At 35.4% G+C, this 13,949-nt stretch overlaps 1 protein-coding gene across 1 annotated transcript in view; it reads left to right on the top strand.

The window, feature by feature from the left end:
* LOC102499626 (cadherin-18-like) overlaps positions 1-13,949 on the top strand; it is a 526,097-nt gene that overhangs the window by 387,124 nt on the left and 125,024 nt on the right. The window contains 1 exon segment of the mRNA XM_006169537.1: positions 4,157-4,324. Within this exon segment, the coding sequence (XP_006169599.1) occupies positions 4,157-4,324 (168 nt within the window).

The following is a 13,949-nucleotide window of genomic DNA, read 5'->3' as shown; positions in this document are numbered from 1 at the left end:
GTGAGTGCTTGTCCTCTATAGCAAAAATCTCCCCAAAAAACCCCCAACAAAAACAGAAAAAAGAAAATGGACAGCCCAATTAAAAAAACAAAAATGACCTGAACAGACAGCTCACCAATGATATACAAATGCTGAATAAGCCTAATAAAAGATGTTCAACATCATATTCCATTAGGGAAATACACATTAAAACAATATTAGGTAGCACTATACACCTATTAAAATGGCCAAAATCAAACACAGTGACAAAAGCAAACACATGGAGCAACAAAAACTCTTTTTTTTGAGAGTTTTTTGTTATAGGGCATGTGCATTTGCTGCAGAGGCAGAGTCAGAGAGAAAGAAAGCAAAAAAATCACCCCCCAGGGTGTTGAACCACAGTCAACTATGTGGGAGTCCAGTGGCATAATCATTATGCCATCTGCTGGTCCCCAAACTCTTTTTCATTGTTGATGAGAATGCAAAGTTGTATAGCCATTTTAGAAGACAGTTTGGCAGTTTCTAACAAGACTGTATGTATGTACTCTGACCGTTTGATCCAGTAGTCACACTTCTTATTTACCTAAATGAGTTGAAAACTATGTCCATACGAAAACCTGTGCACTGATATTTATAGCAGTTTTATTTATAATTACCAAAACTTGAAAACAAGATGTTCCCCAATAAGAGAATGGATAAACACACCTGTACATCAGACAATGGGATATTCCTCAGTGCTAATAAGAAATGAGCTATCATGCTGAAAGAACTTAAAGGCAGCTTAAATGCATAGTACTAAATGCAAGAATGTAGTCTGAATACTAACTACCAGGTGAGTCCAGTCATGACATTCTGGCAAAAGCAAAGCGATGAAGACAGTAATATGTTTAGTGAGTTCCAGCGGTTGGGGAAGAGCAGGATGCAAAGATGGAGAAGAGAGGATTTTTAGGACAATGAAACTACTCTGTATGACTTTATAATATGGGTGGGTAGAGACTTGTCAAAACCCATGGAATGTACAACCCCATGAGTGAATCCTAATGTAAACTATGGACTGTGAATGACAACGTAGGTTCCTTGTTTGTAACAAATGTGCCACTCTGGGGCAGGCTGTTGAGGAGAGAGGCTGTGAGCTTGTAGAGAGAAGGGAGTATGAGACAATTGTTTGTATTTCCCTGCTCTATTTTGCTGTCAATGGCCCTAAAACTGACCTAAAAAAAATAACTCTATATAAAAGGGAAAAGAAAAGTGACTGTGCATCAGCTTTGCTTGAGGCCGCCCACTTGATACACCTGGGCTATAGGTTAGGAGGGGATTATACTATCTGGGATCATGTCTCCCTGGTTACCCATGTGGCCTCAGGGCCATCATAGCTAAGCACATTGCAAACGGGTCATTCTCAAGAGAGTTGTGAGTTTATATGAACACTTATTTCTGGGAAGTAAGTGTCAGTTCTGGATTTGCTCTTTTCTTTCCATGAGCAAACTTGGCACCATGTTTCTTCCCATGCCGTCCAGGAAGTAGCTGTATTAGAAAGAAAGGAAAATGATGGCACTGAGCTGAAATTATTGAAGCCCTACTATATAACACAGGATTTTGCTCATTTCTCTACTCTGATCATCTTCAATGACTAAAGTTCAAATTGTATGCGTTATCTCTCAGTTACTTGGTAATGATTGGTTTTACCCTCAGATATTTATCTTTTGCACAATCTCCTTTTGATGATTTTTTGTAAAGCTCTGTCCTTTAAAATAGTCTCTTATTTCTCTCTACCAGAGGCAAATTTCATTTATAATATATTCTTTACAGGAAAGTCATCTTTATTTTATTTTAAATACTAGAAAATATACATCCTTTTCCTACAATGTTTTCATAAATCCTTTGCTTGTTCATTTCTGAATCAATTCCATCCCTACTTATGTAATTATGATATGTGATAAAACATTGTTCTTTTTTAATAAGGATGCTTGAGGCTTTTTCATATGCATGAATTAGATGAATCATTTATTATCATATTATTATAATTTCACTTGATAAGAATAATTTTCTTTTCTATTTAGCTTCAGGAAACTTTTCCAGAACTCGTTCAGTTATAGATTCAAAATTTTTGAAAGTTGTGGGACCTTCATTCCTGGTGCCTGAGGCTCTCTTCTCAAAGTCATTACACAGCCAATCAACTCAGTTAAAAAAAAAAAACAAAACAGTAGTTTAATGTTGTATATTCAAAACAACTAATAGAATAAAGCTTTTCACTTTTAAAAGGCTACATTTTGCTTTAAAAATACTTCACTTTCTCTCCTACAGCAAGATATATTCTGTAACATTCGATAAACTTGGAACCAGCAGATGGTGTAATAACTATGTCACCAAACTCCCATGTAGTCGATCACAGTTCGAGTCTCGGACTCCGAAGACAAAACAGTAGTTTAATGTTGTATATTCAAAACAACTAATAGAATAAAGCTTTTCACTTTTAAAAGGCTTCATTTTGCTTTAAAAATACCACTTCACTTTCTCTCCTACAGCAAGATATAGTCTGTAACATTCGATAAACTTGGAACCAGCAGATGGTGTAATGACTATGTCGCCAAACTCCCATGTAGTTGATCACAGTTCGAGTCTCGAACTCCGAAGATTTAAACTCACGCTGGGTGCGTGTGCATGTGTGCCCAAGATCCCGAGAGGAGAATGAAGGAGAAGGGATTGTGGTGTGGCCATTCCCCCCCCCCCAGGGGGTGATTTCTCGCTTTCTGTATCTCTGTCTCTCTATTTTTCTGGAGAGCGCATGCACCCTATAGCTAAAGACTCTCAAAAAAATTGGTAAACTTTATAGGTAATAGTATAATTGTCAATTTCCTATGAATTACACTGCTAATTAATCAAGTGTGAGTTTAATCAAGGCTCAAAGTCATTGCTGTCTTTCTCAAAGTTGGCATAATACAAATACTTTGAATAAAAATATTAAGTTATGATCCATGTCTAGAATAATAAATACATATTTATATACACACAATATAAAGACATACATATATACAGACATGAATATTCATATTCATATGTCTCATCTATATAAGGAACATTATTTTAATTTTAAGACATATTAAAGGCCATGAGCGAACTAGGTTCTCTGGAAAATGTGTTTTTTAGTTTGTAATGTGAACTTGGTTCTCTAGAAAATGCGTTTTTTACTTGTAAATGGAAGACTTTATTGACAGAGCTAGTTAATTTTTCATGTTTGTGGGACTGTATATGCATGATCACAAATGGATATGTAACACTTTAAATTTTTTACTTAACCCAAATATCCATCATAAAATAGTGCACTGAGTGTCTCACTTCAAATTACAGGACAAAGAATGTTGACTATTGCATATGATGTTTAGAATCAGTCTTATCACTTGCATTATCTTGGGTATGTACATAGACCTAGTTCTTTAAAGTGGTTTTCTGATAGATGTTTTTTAGTCTTGATATATGTTTAAATACTTCCTGCCTAAAATCTTTGTTCTAGAGTCCACACTCTGCAAATGTTTTCTATCATCACACTTTTTAAAAATTATTTCTGTTTTGCCATAGGGTGTGTGTGCTCACTAGAGAGAGACAAAAGAGAGAAAGTAAGAAATTAACCCCCACCCCTCCCACCAGAGGGGTTGGTCATACCACTCTCCTTTCTCCTCCACTCTCCTTTCAAGATTTTGGGCATGCATGTACATTGCCTATGGTATTTTTTTAGGGAGCTGGGTGTAGTTGGCCATGTGGGGTACAGCCTCCTCAACCACCATGCCACCAGGTGGCCCTTCACAGGACACTTGGACAACCATGCTGGGAAGCATAAATTATTCCACGAAGTGGAAACTTAACCTCTTATTAAATCAATATTACTATGATAATGACACTTCTGAGCACAAGTTGTGAAGTGTTCAGCACAGCAGCAGGAAAATAAGCTTGGGTATATTTGCCACTAATATAATGGCTTGAAACAAGTATCAGTCAATATACATCTCCATAAGATAATTTTTAGTATGTTGTTAAGGTACTGATTTCCTCCAAAGAATGACTTTCTGTTTAAAATCTATTATATAAAAAGAAAGTTTTAGAGCAAAGAAAAGTATAAATCTATGTTGCATTGTGTCTCGTGTATAACTCACACTTTTTATTTTAAACATATGTATTGCAGGAGTTATTAGAACTGCCTTACATAACATGGACAGAGAAGCCAGAGAACACTATTCTGTGGTCATTCAGGCCAAAGACATGGCTGGACAAGTTGGAGGGCTTTCAGGATCTACCACAGTCAACATCACCTTGACTGACGTCAATGATAACCCACCGAGGTTTCCTCAGAGTATGTACCTCTTTCCTATGATTTGAATTTATCACTATCCATATATGAAAAACAAAATGAAATACTTGAATATGTAATGCTGGGTTTTCTTAATTAGGAATAGTTTGGTGTTGTGCTATTTTATCTCCCTTAAATAGGGAAAGCCAAAAAGAAAGAAAAGTGTCATCCAACCTATTGTCTCCTACAAACAAGAGATAACTGGAACCATATTAAAAATATGAATTTCAGTTGGAAAAATAGTTAAATATTAAAAAAGATGTGGAGTTACGAAGCAATGACCGTGAACATTTACTGAAGTAGTTCCATATTGTCTTCAGGGGGATGTTGAAAATGATTTGTGATATGAGCATTCTACACATTTAATGCTTTTCCATATGTACTTCCTGTGACTGAATATGTTTTAAAGAATCATTCATGTTATGAATGAGTATTCTAAATAGTTAAATATTAAAAAAGATGTGGAGTTACGAAGCAATGACCGTGAACATTTACTGAAGTAGTTCCATATTGTCTTCAGGGGGATGTTGAAAATGATTTGTGATATGAGCATTCTACACATTTAATGCTTTTCCATATGTACTTCCTGTGACTGAATATGTTTTAAAGAATCATTCATGTTATGAATGAGTGTTCTAAAAACACACGTGCGCACACACACACACCATTATAAAACAAGTTATGGACAATGACATGAGGTGTGCTCTCAAGAGTCAAATATTAACCTTGAAAACAAAAAGCAAAACCCAGCAGGCAATTAAGGGGGGGGGAGGGAAGTGTCAGTCCTGGGAGTTTGGAAAAGAGATGGTGTTTACAACAGCACAGGATGAAAAGCATATAGTTACAACATATCTGAGTACTTCTAAGACAGCATATACTTTGGTGACAGTTTATACAACAATCTAAGTATTATAAAAATCCTACGGGAGCTGTTCTTTATATATATCTTACAAAAGATGATTAAAACTGTAGTAGGGACCAGCACATGGCAGAATGGTTATGTCGCTGGACTCCCATGTTATTGACCAAGGTTCAAGTCCCGGACTTGGCAGCTTCAAACTCATGCCAGGGTTGTGTGCATGCCCAAAATCCCAAGAGTATACTGGAGAAGAAGGGGTTGTGGTGCAGCCATTCACCTCTGGCAGTTGATTTATCACCTTCTGTCTCTCTGTTTCTCTCTGTCTCTCTGGAAAGTGCACATGCCCTATAGCAAAAATCTCTCACTTAAAAAAAAAAGTTTAATAGACATGGTGGTATATCAGTAAAGAGTCTTCACCAGGTTATGAGAAATGCCTTTCCCAGTTTAGTAGCATTCTCTGTACACCCCCAGGCTGAGTCACTAGGGAAAATTGCCTGTTCCTAAAACATGATAACACATTGCACATCCTTACTTCCACTGGAATTTCTCTGCATTCACACTACATTGTTTACAATGCCTGGAATTAGTTTCTCTGAATTCTCTGTCATAGAATTAGCAGAGAATCATCCTTTTTATTCCCTTTACAGAACTCCGTTTTGTGCATGTTCATGCTATACTTGCTTTCATAGGTATTTATCCTGTACTGCTATGAGGGCCTCTAAGTAGCAATTATGTGTGAATTATTTTTGAAATCATAAAGGTTCAACCCAGTGTCCCAAACTTGGTAAAAGCTTATTTGAGTCAGTGAATTAGATGAATATAAATATGCTGTCAAACTACCATTATTAAAAGACCCTTATTAAAAGACATGCAAGTCAAGTTAATAGCTAAATAAAAACCACATTGAATTTTTGGTCTTATAGCGATGATGTGACCTGGTTCACTATATGGACTTCACTCTCCAGCAAATGTTCAAGAGAAAATTAAAGCTCATAGAGGAGTTCACATTATATTGAACCTTAAAATATAATTATACTTTAAATCATTTTACAAATTTTCATGTCCTTTTGTGTCCACTAGTCCCTGCAATATACACACATATGTACATACACATATATTACATAACAGACAAATTTTCTTATTTCATAGGTTGAAGCAACTGATGTTAAAAGATAAAAAAAAAAAAAAGAGGGAAAAAAATGGGTACCAGCAGATGATGTAATGGTTACATTGTTGGACTCCCACATAGTCAACCATGGTTTGAGTCCCAGACCTGGCAGCTAAAAACTCACGCCGGATGCATGTGTGTGCATGCTGAAGAATTCTAAGAGGAGAATGGAAGAGAAGGGATTGCAGCATGGCCACCACCCTCCCTCCCAGCCTGGGGAGATTATCTCTTTTTGTCTCTCTGGCATACACTCGTGCATGATAGCAAAAATCTCTCTTAAAAAAAAAAAGATGCATGGTAATGGAATACTCACCTGAGTATAAACTTTATATAATTTATAAAACAATAGTGCCTACCTTATTTTCAAGAAGATTCAATCAATACAATGTTGAAGATCTGAGATGGATACCATAATTCAGCTGTGAAATATTGGTTTCCTTGAGCAAAAAGGAAGATTTTTCTTCTGAGACTTCTCTGTCCAGACTCATTTCTAGTGGGTAGGGATAGCTCTGTTAGCTCTGTGTCTCTTTCTATCCATTCTATTCTGTCTCTCTCTGTCTTTCTGTGACTTTTACTTTTTTTTTTTTTAAGGTCATTTAGGAAAAGTACCAGCCAAGCCAGGCCTATCCTGAAATGGATGCCATACTTCAGCTATGGTTTTATATGGTGCATACGCACCGTTTGGTTTTCATTTTTGCTTTTTAAAATGATAATCTTATGGCTTTTTTATGCTATTTTTTTTCTTTCTTCTTTTTATTTTATTTTTCTTTTTATTTACTCTTCTTATTTTTTTCCCGTTTTTCTTTACTTTTATTCATTTTCTGATCAGCCTCTATGCACTAAGTGTCTAGACAAGTACAAGTGAACAGTTTCCAATGATCTGAATATGATTAGGGTCAGAATATTTTCTCTTCACCTTGAATCTGATGCACAAAGAGTGAAAAAGAATAATAGAAAGATTGCAGATCACCTCCTTCTGCTTGCCTCTGAATGCTCAGATTGTACTTCAAGAATTAGGAAGTGCACCATCCGTCACATGACTAGAAATCACCGCAGGATCACAAGAAATACAGGAAGGGAAAACAAGACAATACCTCTCCTCCAAGGGAAAAGAATAATACCTCTTCATCCTCAGACAGTACAATGAAACTCATGGAAATGTCTGACAAGATTTTAGAATATTCGTAATGACAAAGCTAACAGAGATGGAAGAGAAGAGAGAAAATAAACTGCAGAAGAGACAGGAGAAAGGAGCTGATGAGTTCCAGGAGGTAAGGAAATTCTTGCAAGATATAAAAGAGGAAATACACACTCTAAAAAAGCATCAAATGGACCTGTTAGAGATGAAGGCTACAATACAGGAATTAAAAATCTTGACAGTATTAAAAGCAGACTGGATCATACAGAAAATCAATTCTCAGATGTAGAGGATAGAATCACTGACCTAGAAATATTCACAATGGGGACCAGCAGTTAGTGTAATGGCTATGTCGCTGAACTCCCATGTAGTCAACCATGGTTCGAGTCCTGGACCCAGTGGCTTTAACTCATACTGGGTGCGTGTGTGTGCATGCCCAAGATCCTAAGAGGAGAATGAAGGAGAAGGGATTGTGGCATGGTCATCCCCCCAGGGGGATGATTCCTCACTTTCTATCTCTCTGTCTCTCTGTCTTTCTGGCAAGCACATGTGTCCTATAGCAAAAAACTCTCCAAAAAAGAAAAAGAAAAAGAAAAATCCGTCATAAAGAAAAATGGCCCAAAAAATGAGAATAATATTCGAGAAATACTAGATACCATCAAACTTCCAAACATCCAGATAATTGGTATCCCAGAAGGCCAAGAGTCTCACAAGGGCATTGATAATCTATTCCATGAAACTCTGGAAGAAAACTTTCCAAACCTAGAGAAGCACTCAAAGATCTAGTCCCAAGAAATACAAAGGACCCCACATAGAATCAAGTCAAGAAGATTTTCTCCAAGACACATTATAGCCAAATTGACCAAAACCATAGACAAAGACAATGTATTAAAGTTGACTAGAGAGAAATGGCAAGTTACCTACAAAGAATATCCCCTCAGGCTAACAGTGGACCTCTCATCGGAAACAATGCAAGCAAGAAAAGAATGAGAAAATATATTCACATTATTAAGGAAAAAGCAATTTCAATCAAGAATACTGTACCCATCAAGATTATCCTTCATATGGAAAGAAAAGACAAGAATATTCTCAGATAAAACCAGAAAAATTTACCAACACACCAGATCTCCAAAAAGTTCTTAAGGGAGTACTATACCAGGAAAATTAAATATAGACACACATAAATAAGAGTTCAAAAACTAAGAAAATTGCCCACTTAATCTTAGAGATACATCTAGAATTGAATATTATATTCCAGAATTTAACTTGGAAGATCAGACCACAACAGAAGATAGATTAAGTACATAAGACTAAACTGGTGAAATAGCATTTTATGACTTTTGAGTAAAACATTGCTGACTTTCTTCTAGGTTTTGTTTTCCAATTTTAAGGATTTTTGTCCTCTCTTGAGCTGCTGGTAGGTTCATGTACCTACTATTTTAACAGAATCCTAACCCATATCCTGGCTTTAATTGCTAAGTAAATTTCCTTAGCATTTCTCTGATTTATTAAAGCTAAAACTGCTTTTCTTGAAATTAAAAATATATTTAAAAATACCTAAAATGACCACAGTAAGTGTTATAACATTCACTAGGTGCTACGTTAAAGTATATTCATTCTACTCAGAGTTTTACGCCTAAAATCAGACTGTATCGCTTAAGAAAAAGATAAAGGCATTATCAGACTGATGTGTACATACCAGCTAAACTTGCTATTGAAAGTAGTTAGATTACTTAAGAAATTTCGTGAGTCAATAAAATGTGGGGGAAATAAAGGGTTGGAAAACAACTGTAGACACCTAAGATTGTGTGTGAGGAGGGTTGGATGGGAAATCACATTTTATATGCTGTGATAATGCTTAGGGAAGGAATGTAAATTAATTAATTAATTTAAAATGTTTCAGAAGAAAATTGCAGTGCACTTGTAACTAGATTCTAGCTTTTTCCATAGTTTTAGTTTAAGGTATTTTGTAAATAAAAAAGAATGAAAAAAAATACCATGTTGAAATGTATATTCATATTATAGATTTATTTGTTTTATTTTTATTTATTTATTTATTTTTTGCCAGAGGGTATGTGTACTTGCCAGAGACAGAGAGGGAAAGTGAGAAAGCATCTCCCATGGACCATGGTCATGCCATAATCCCTCTTTTTTTTTTTTTAGATTTTTGCTATAGGGCATATGTGCTCACCAGAGAAACAGAAAGCTAGAAATCACCACCCCAGGGCCATGGCCACACCACTGTCCCTTCTCTTCCAGTCTCCTCTTGGTAACAGTTATTGATCAAAATAATTAAATTAGGAATAAGGCCATCTTTGTAAGGCAGTGATTCTCAGCATTGTGCATAGGAAGCCAGATCCCACGTGAATGGCTGCTGTTCAAATCCTGGTCCTGGCAGTTTGAAAAGCATGCCAGCATGTAAACACTCTAAGCATGTGCACATGCACACCCAGATCCTGCCGGGATGAGAATGAAGGAGAATGGGTTATGGTATGGCCATGCTCTAATGGGGGGAGCAATCCTTTCTCTTCCAGTATCCTCTTGGAATTCAAGCCATCATTCTCATACCATTACTGCAACTGACTCTCTCTCTCTTTTTTTTTTTTTTTTTTCAGAGTTTAGGACTTTTAAAATTTGTCCTAGCCATTAAAGCAAAAATCATGATAAAACATTCTGCTTTCCTTTACAATTCCCCAGTGGGGATGGGGGAGAAACTATTTGTAGGAAAAAAAATGGTTTTGTACATGTGATGAAACAATATAAATTCAAAACTTACAGATAAGTGTTAGCTCTATAGCTCATCTCTTTAAAAAGTTTATATGAAGTCAGATATCATGGTATCTAATCACTGACATGTCAGTCAATATTCTTTTTTTTTTTTTGGAGAGGTTTTTGCTATAGGGTGCATGCGCTCGCCAGGAAGATAGAGAGAGACAGAGAGACGTGTGCACATGTGCCCGATGTGAGTTTAAGTCACTGGGTCTAGGACTCAAACCACGGTCGGCTACATGAGAATCAGCGACATAGACATTACGGTAACTGCTGGTCCCATGCCAGTCAATTTTCTATGAAAAGTCATCTGTAAACATGTAACAGCTACTTGCTTTCCCAAGTAGTGATTGTCCATGTAAGAAAACATGAAATAGTCTAATGAATGCAATGATCAGATTAATTACACCTTTCACAGGCTGAGGCCTTGGATAAATCTCAGAGAATGACTTATTCACCCACATGGCAAAGTTACTGAAGCAAAGACACAAGGTCTTTTACAACACAGTTCAAATCAATACTGTCTTGAGAAAGAAAAAGTGTATTAAAAGGGACAAACTTCAGGAGCCAAATGCCTTTTTATTATTCCCACCAACTCTTCCTTTGTTAAATGTATTTGAATTTATCATTAGCATTTTACAATGCAGCCTAAAAAATTATGCAAAAAGGATCATATATGGCACATGAAATTATGGTATATTCCAAAAAATTTAAAATAATGAGATGCGTAGGTCTATGCCATGTAAACTTATATAGTCTTAAAACCAAAACCTAATTCTAGCACTGTCTGATGATACTAAAAGAAAAAAAATAAATAACACTTGTCAGTGGGGTAGAATACACCTTAGGAATTATTCACATATATTCAAAATGCAAAAAGAAAAAAATGCTTTAAAAAAGTACAAATAACGTGGTGCCACAGTTTCCCAACACACATTGGACCACACATTGTGACATACAATGTGCCATGTTAGGAATCTTCATGTGTTCAGTTCAGTGACACTGCAAATATTTACATTGTTGTGCAACCACTGCTTCCATCCATCTCCAAGACTATTATATTGATAATATTTGTCCTTTGGTCTGGCTTTTTCTACTAAACATAATGTTTCAATTTAATCCATATTGCGCCATGTATCAGAAATTAATTACAGCTTTTAAATGCTGATCAATATAATAAAATATACACCGCATTTTGCTTAACTATTGATCTGTCTAGATGTGATTCCACCTTTTGGCTATTATGAATTGTGTATCTATGAACTTAAGTATATAACTAGCACTTTAAGATCCCACTTTCAATATATGTAAGCACATCCCAGAAGTGAACTTTCAGGATCATATGGTAACTCTGTGCTTAATTTTTTAAGGAACCTCTATGCTATTTTCCACAGTTGTTGTACCTTACATCCCCATGAATAATATGGAAATGTTCCAATTTCCCCACATCTTTGCCAACACCTATTTTCTTTCTTTTCTTCTTCTTTTTGTTATTATTATTTTTTATAACATTTTTGGTATACTTTTTGGAGCAATGTCTATTTCAGTCTTTCAGTCTTTTGTCCATTTTCAAAATTAAGTTACTTGTGAGATTTGTTGCTGATTTGCAAGAGTTTTTTCTTTTTATTTATCTTTTCTAATTTCAGCAGTTTTGTTGTCAATGCAAAACTCTTACTTTCTCAGACAGCTTTAATTTTAAGTATTTTATTCTCTTTTTTACAAGTTTATTTTTTAATTAAGTATTTTTTTCGTGTTTGAGAGAGACAAAGAGAGGAGGGAGACAGAGAAAGAGAGAGAGAGAGAGAATCCCAAACAGAGTCTTGACTGCATGATCCACCCTCTTAGCATTCAGCCTTTCCCAGATCATGGGCACTTGCAGGCCTGTTGTATTCTGGGAGGTCTCTGAATTAAACCCAGAACTTTTGCATATGGCCTTGGGTCACAGAGCATCATGTTTTTCAGCTCTACCACCTTCTCCACAAAGTATTTTATACTTTTTATTGCTATTGTAAATAAAATCATGTATTTACTTTGTGGAAAGGATAGTTCATCATTAACATTTAGAAATGTCATTGCTTTTTGTGTTGAACTTATATCTTGCAACTTTGCTGAATTCTTATATCAGTACTAACAAATTTTTTTGGTGTGTGTGTAATTCTTAGGGCTTTCTATGTATAAGATAATGTCATCCATGCAAAGAAAGAATTTTATTATTTTTTTTACCAACTTGGATATGCTTTATTTATTGTCTTGCCTAATTACTATGGCTAGGATTTAAGGTACTATGGAATAGAACTGCAAAAATTGGCACCTTTTTTTCCCCTGACATTAGGGTAAAATCTTTCAGTCTTTCACTGTTGTTATGCTACCTGTAGAGTTTTTACTTTTTAAAACATTATTATGTTGAGAAAATGTTTTTTCTAGATCTTGAGTGTTTTTACTATAAAAGGGTATTGAATTTTGCCAAATATTTTTTCTGTAGCAGTTGGTATGATCAGGTGATATTTATTTTTCCTTCTGTTAATTGACTTATTACAATGATTGATTTTCATATGTTGAACTTTCTTTGCATTCAAAGAGTAAATCCTAATTGTTAATAGTATATAATATTTTAATAGGATGCTGAATTTGGTTCAGCTATATTTTGTTAAAAATTTTTGCATTACGCTTTATTAGGCATATTGGGCTTTAGTTTTCTTGAGTGTATGACTGTGGTTTCAGGGAAATGTTAGTCTCCTTTTAAATTTATCTTTTCTTTCTTTGTTACTGCTAGATAGCAAGTGTACTTGCCAGAAGGACAGAAAGAGAGAGAGAGAAAGCAAAAACTGCATCTTGTAATGGAACATGGTCATAGCACAATCCTTTTTCCTCCATTGCTCCACCCTATCAAGATTTGGGGCACTCAGGCACGCATGTCTGGCACATTTTTCAAGCTGCTGGGGTTGAGATTTGAATTGCAGTCAGCCATTGGGATCTGGCTTTCCATGCACAGGGTTAATCCCTGTTACACAGGACCAACCCAGAATGCTAGTCTCATAGAATGAGTGGTGTAATATTCCCTCCTCTTCAAGTTTTTGGAAGAGTTTAATTTAATTTTACTTATTTTATACATTCAATCACTATACATCACTACACCTTGTAAAGTGAATTTACCCAACATGAATACACTTCATGCCAGTCCAATTAAAGATATTATACACATTTTCATCAACAAATAATCATCCATTTCTGTGTCCCATAAATGTCTTCTTTCTCTGCTTTTCTCCTTGATTCCTTTCCTCTTTGAATATTGGTTGTTAATTCTTCTTCAAATGTTCAATAGAATTTACCAGTGAAATAATCCATTTTAGAGCTTTCTTTTGTTGGGAAGTTATTTATTGATTCTCTTGATAGTATTGGGTCTAACAGAATTTTTATTCATTCAAGTTTCAGTCTTGGTAGGGGAAATATTTTTAGGAATTTGTTTACTGTGGATTTTCCAGTTGGTTCATGTCCAATTGTTTATAGTGCTATGATATAATCATTTCATTTCTGTGAAATCAAGTAGTAAAGTCCCTTGCAGTAATTTGAGTCTTCTCATTTATTTTTTTAGAACAATCTAACTAAGAAAGTGTCAATTTCATTGATCTTTTCATAGACTTTGGAACAGGAACGTCATCATTTACAGAACAAGATTTGTCTGTCCTAGGGAAAG

This window comes from Tupaia chinensis, unplaced genomic scaffold (assembly GCF_000334495.1).
Source record: "Tupaia chinensis unplaced genomic scaffold, TupChi_1.0 Scaffold147218_1, whole genome shotgun sequence".
Lineage (NCBI taxonomy): Eukaryota > Metazoa > Chordata > Mammalia > Scandentia > Tupaiidae > Tupaia > Tupaia belangeri.
This window is presented reverse-complemented; position numbering and strand designations above follow the sequence as displayed.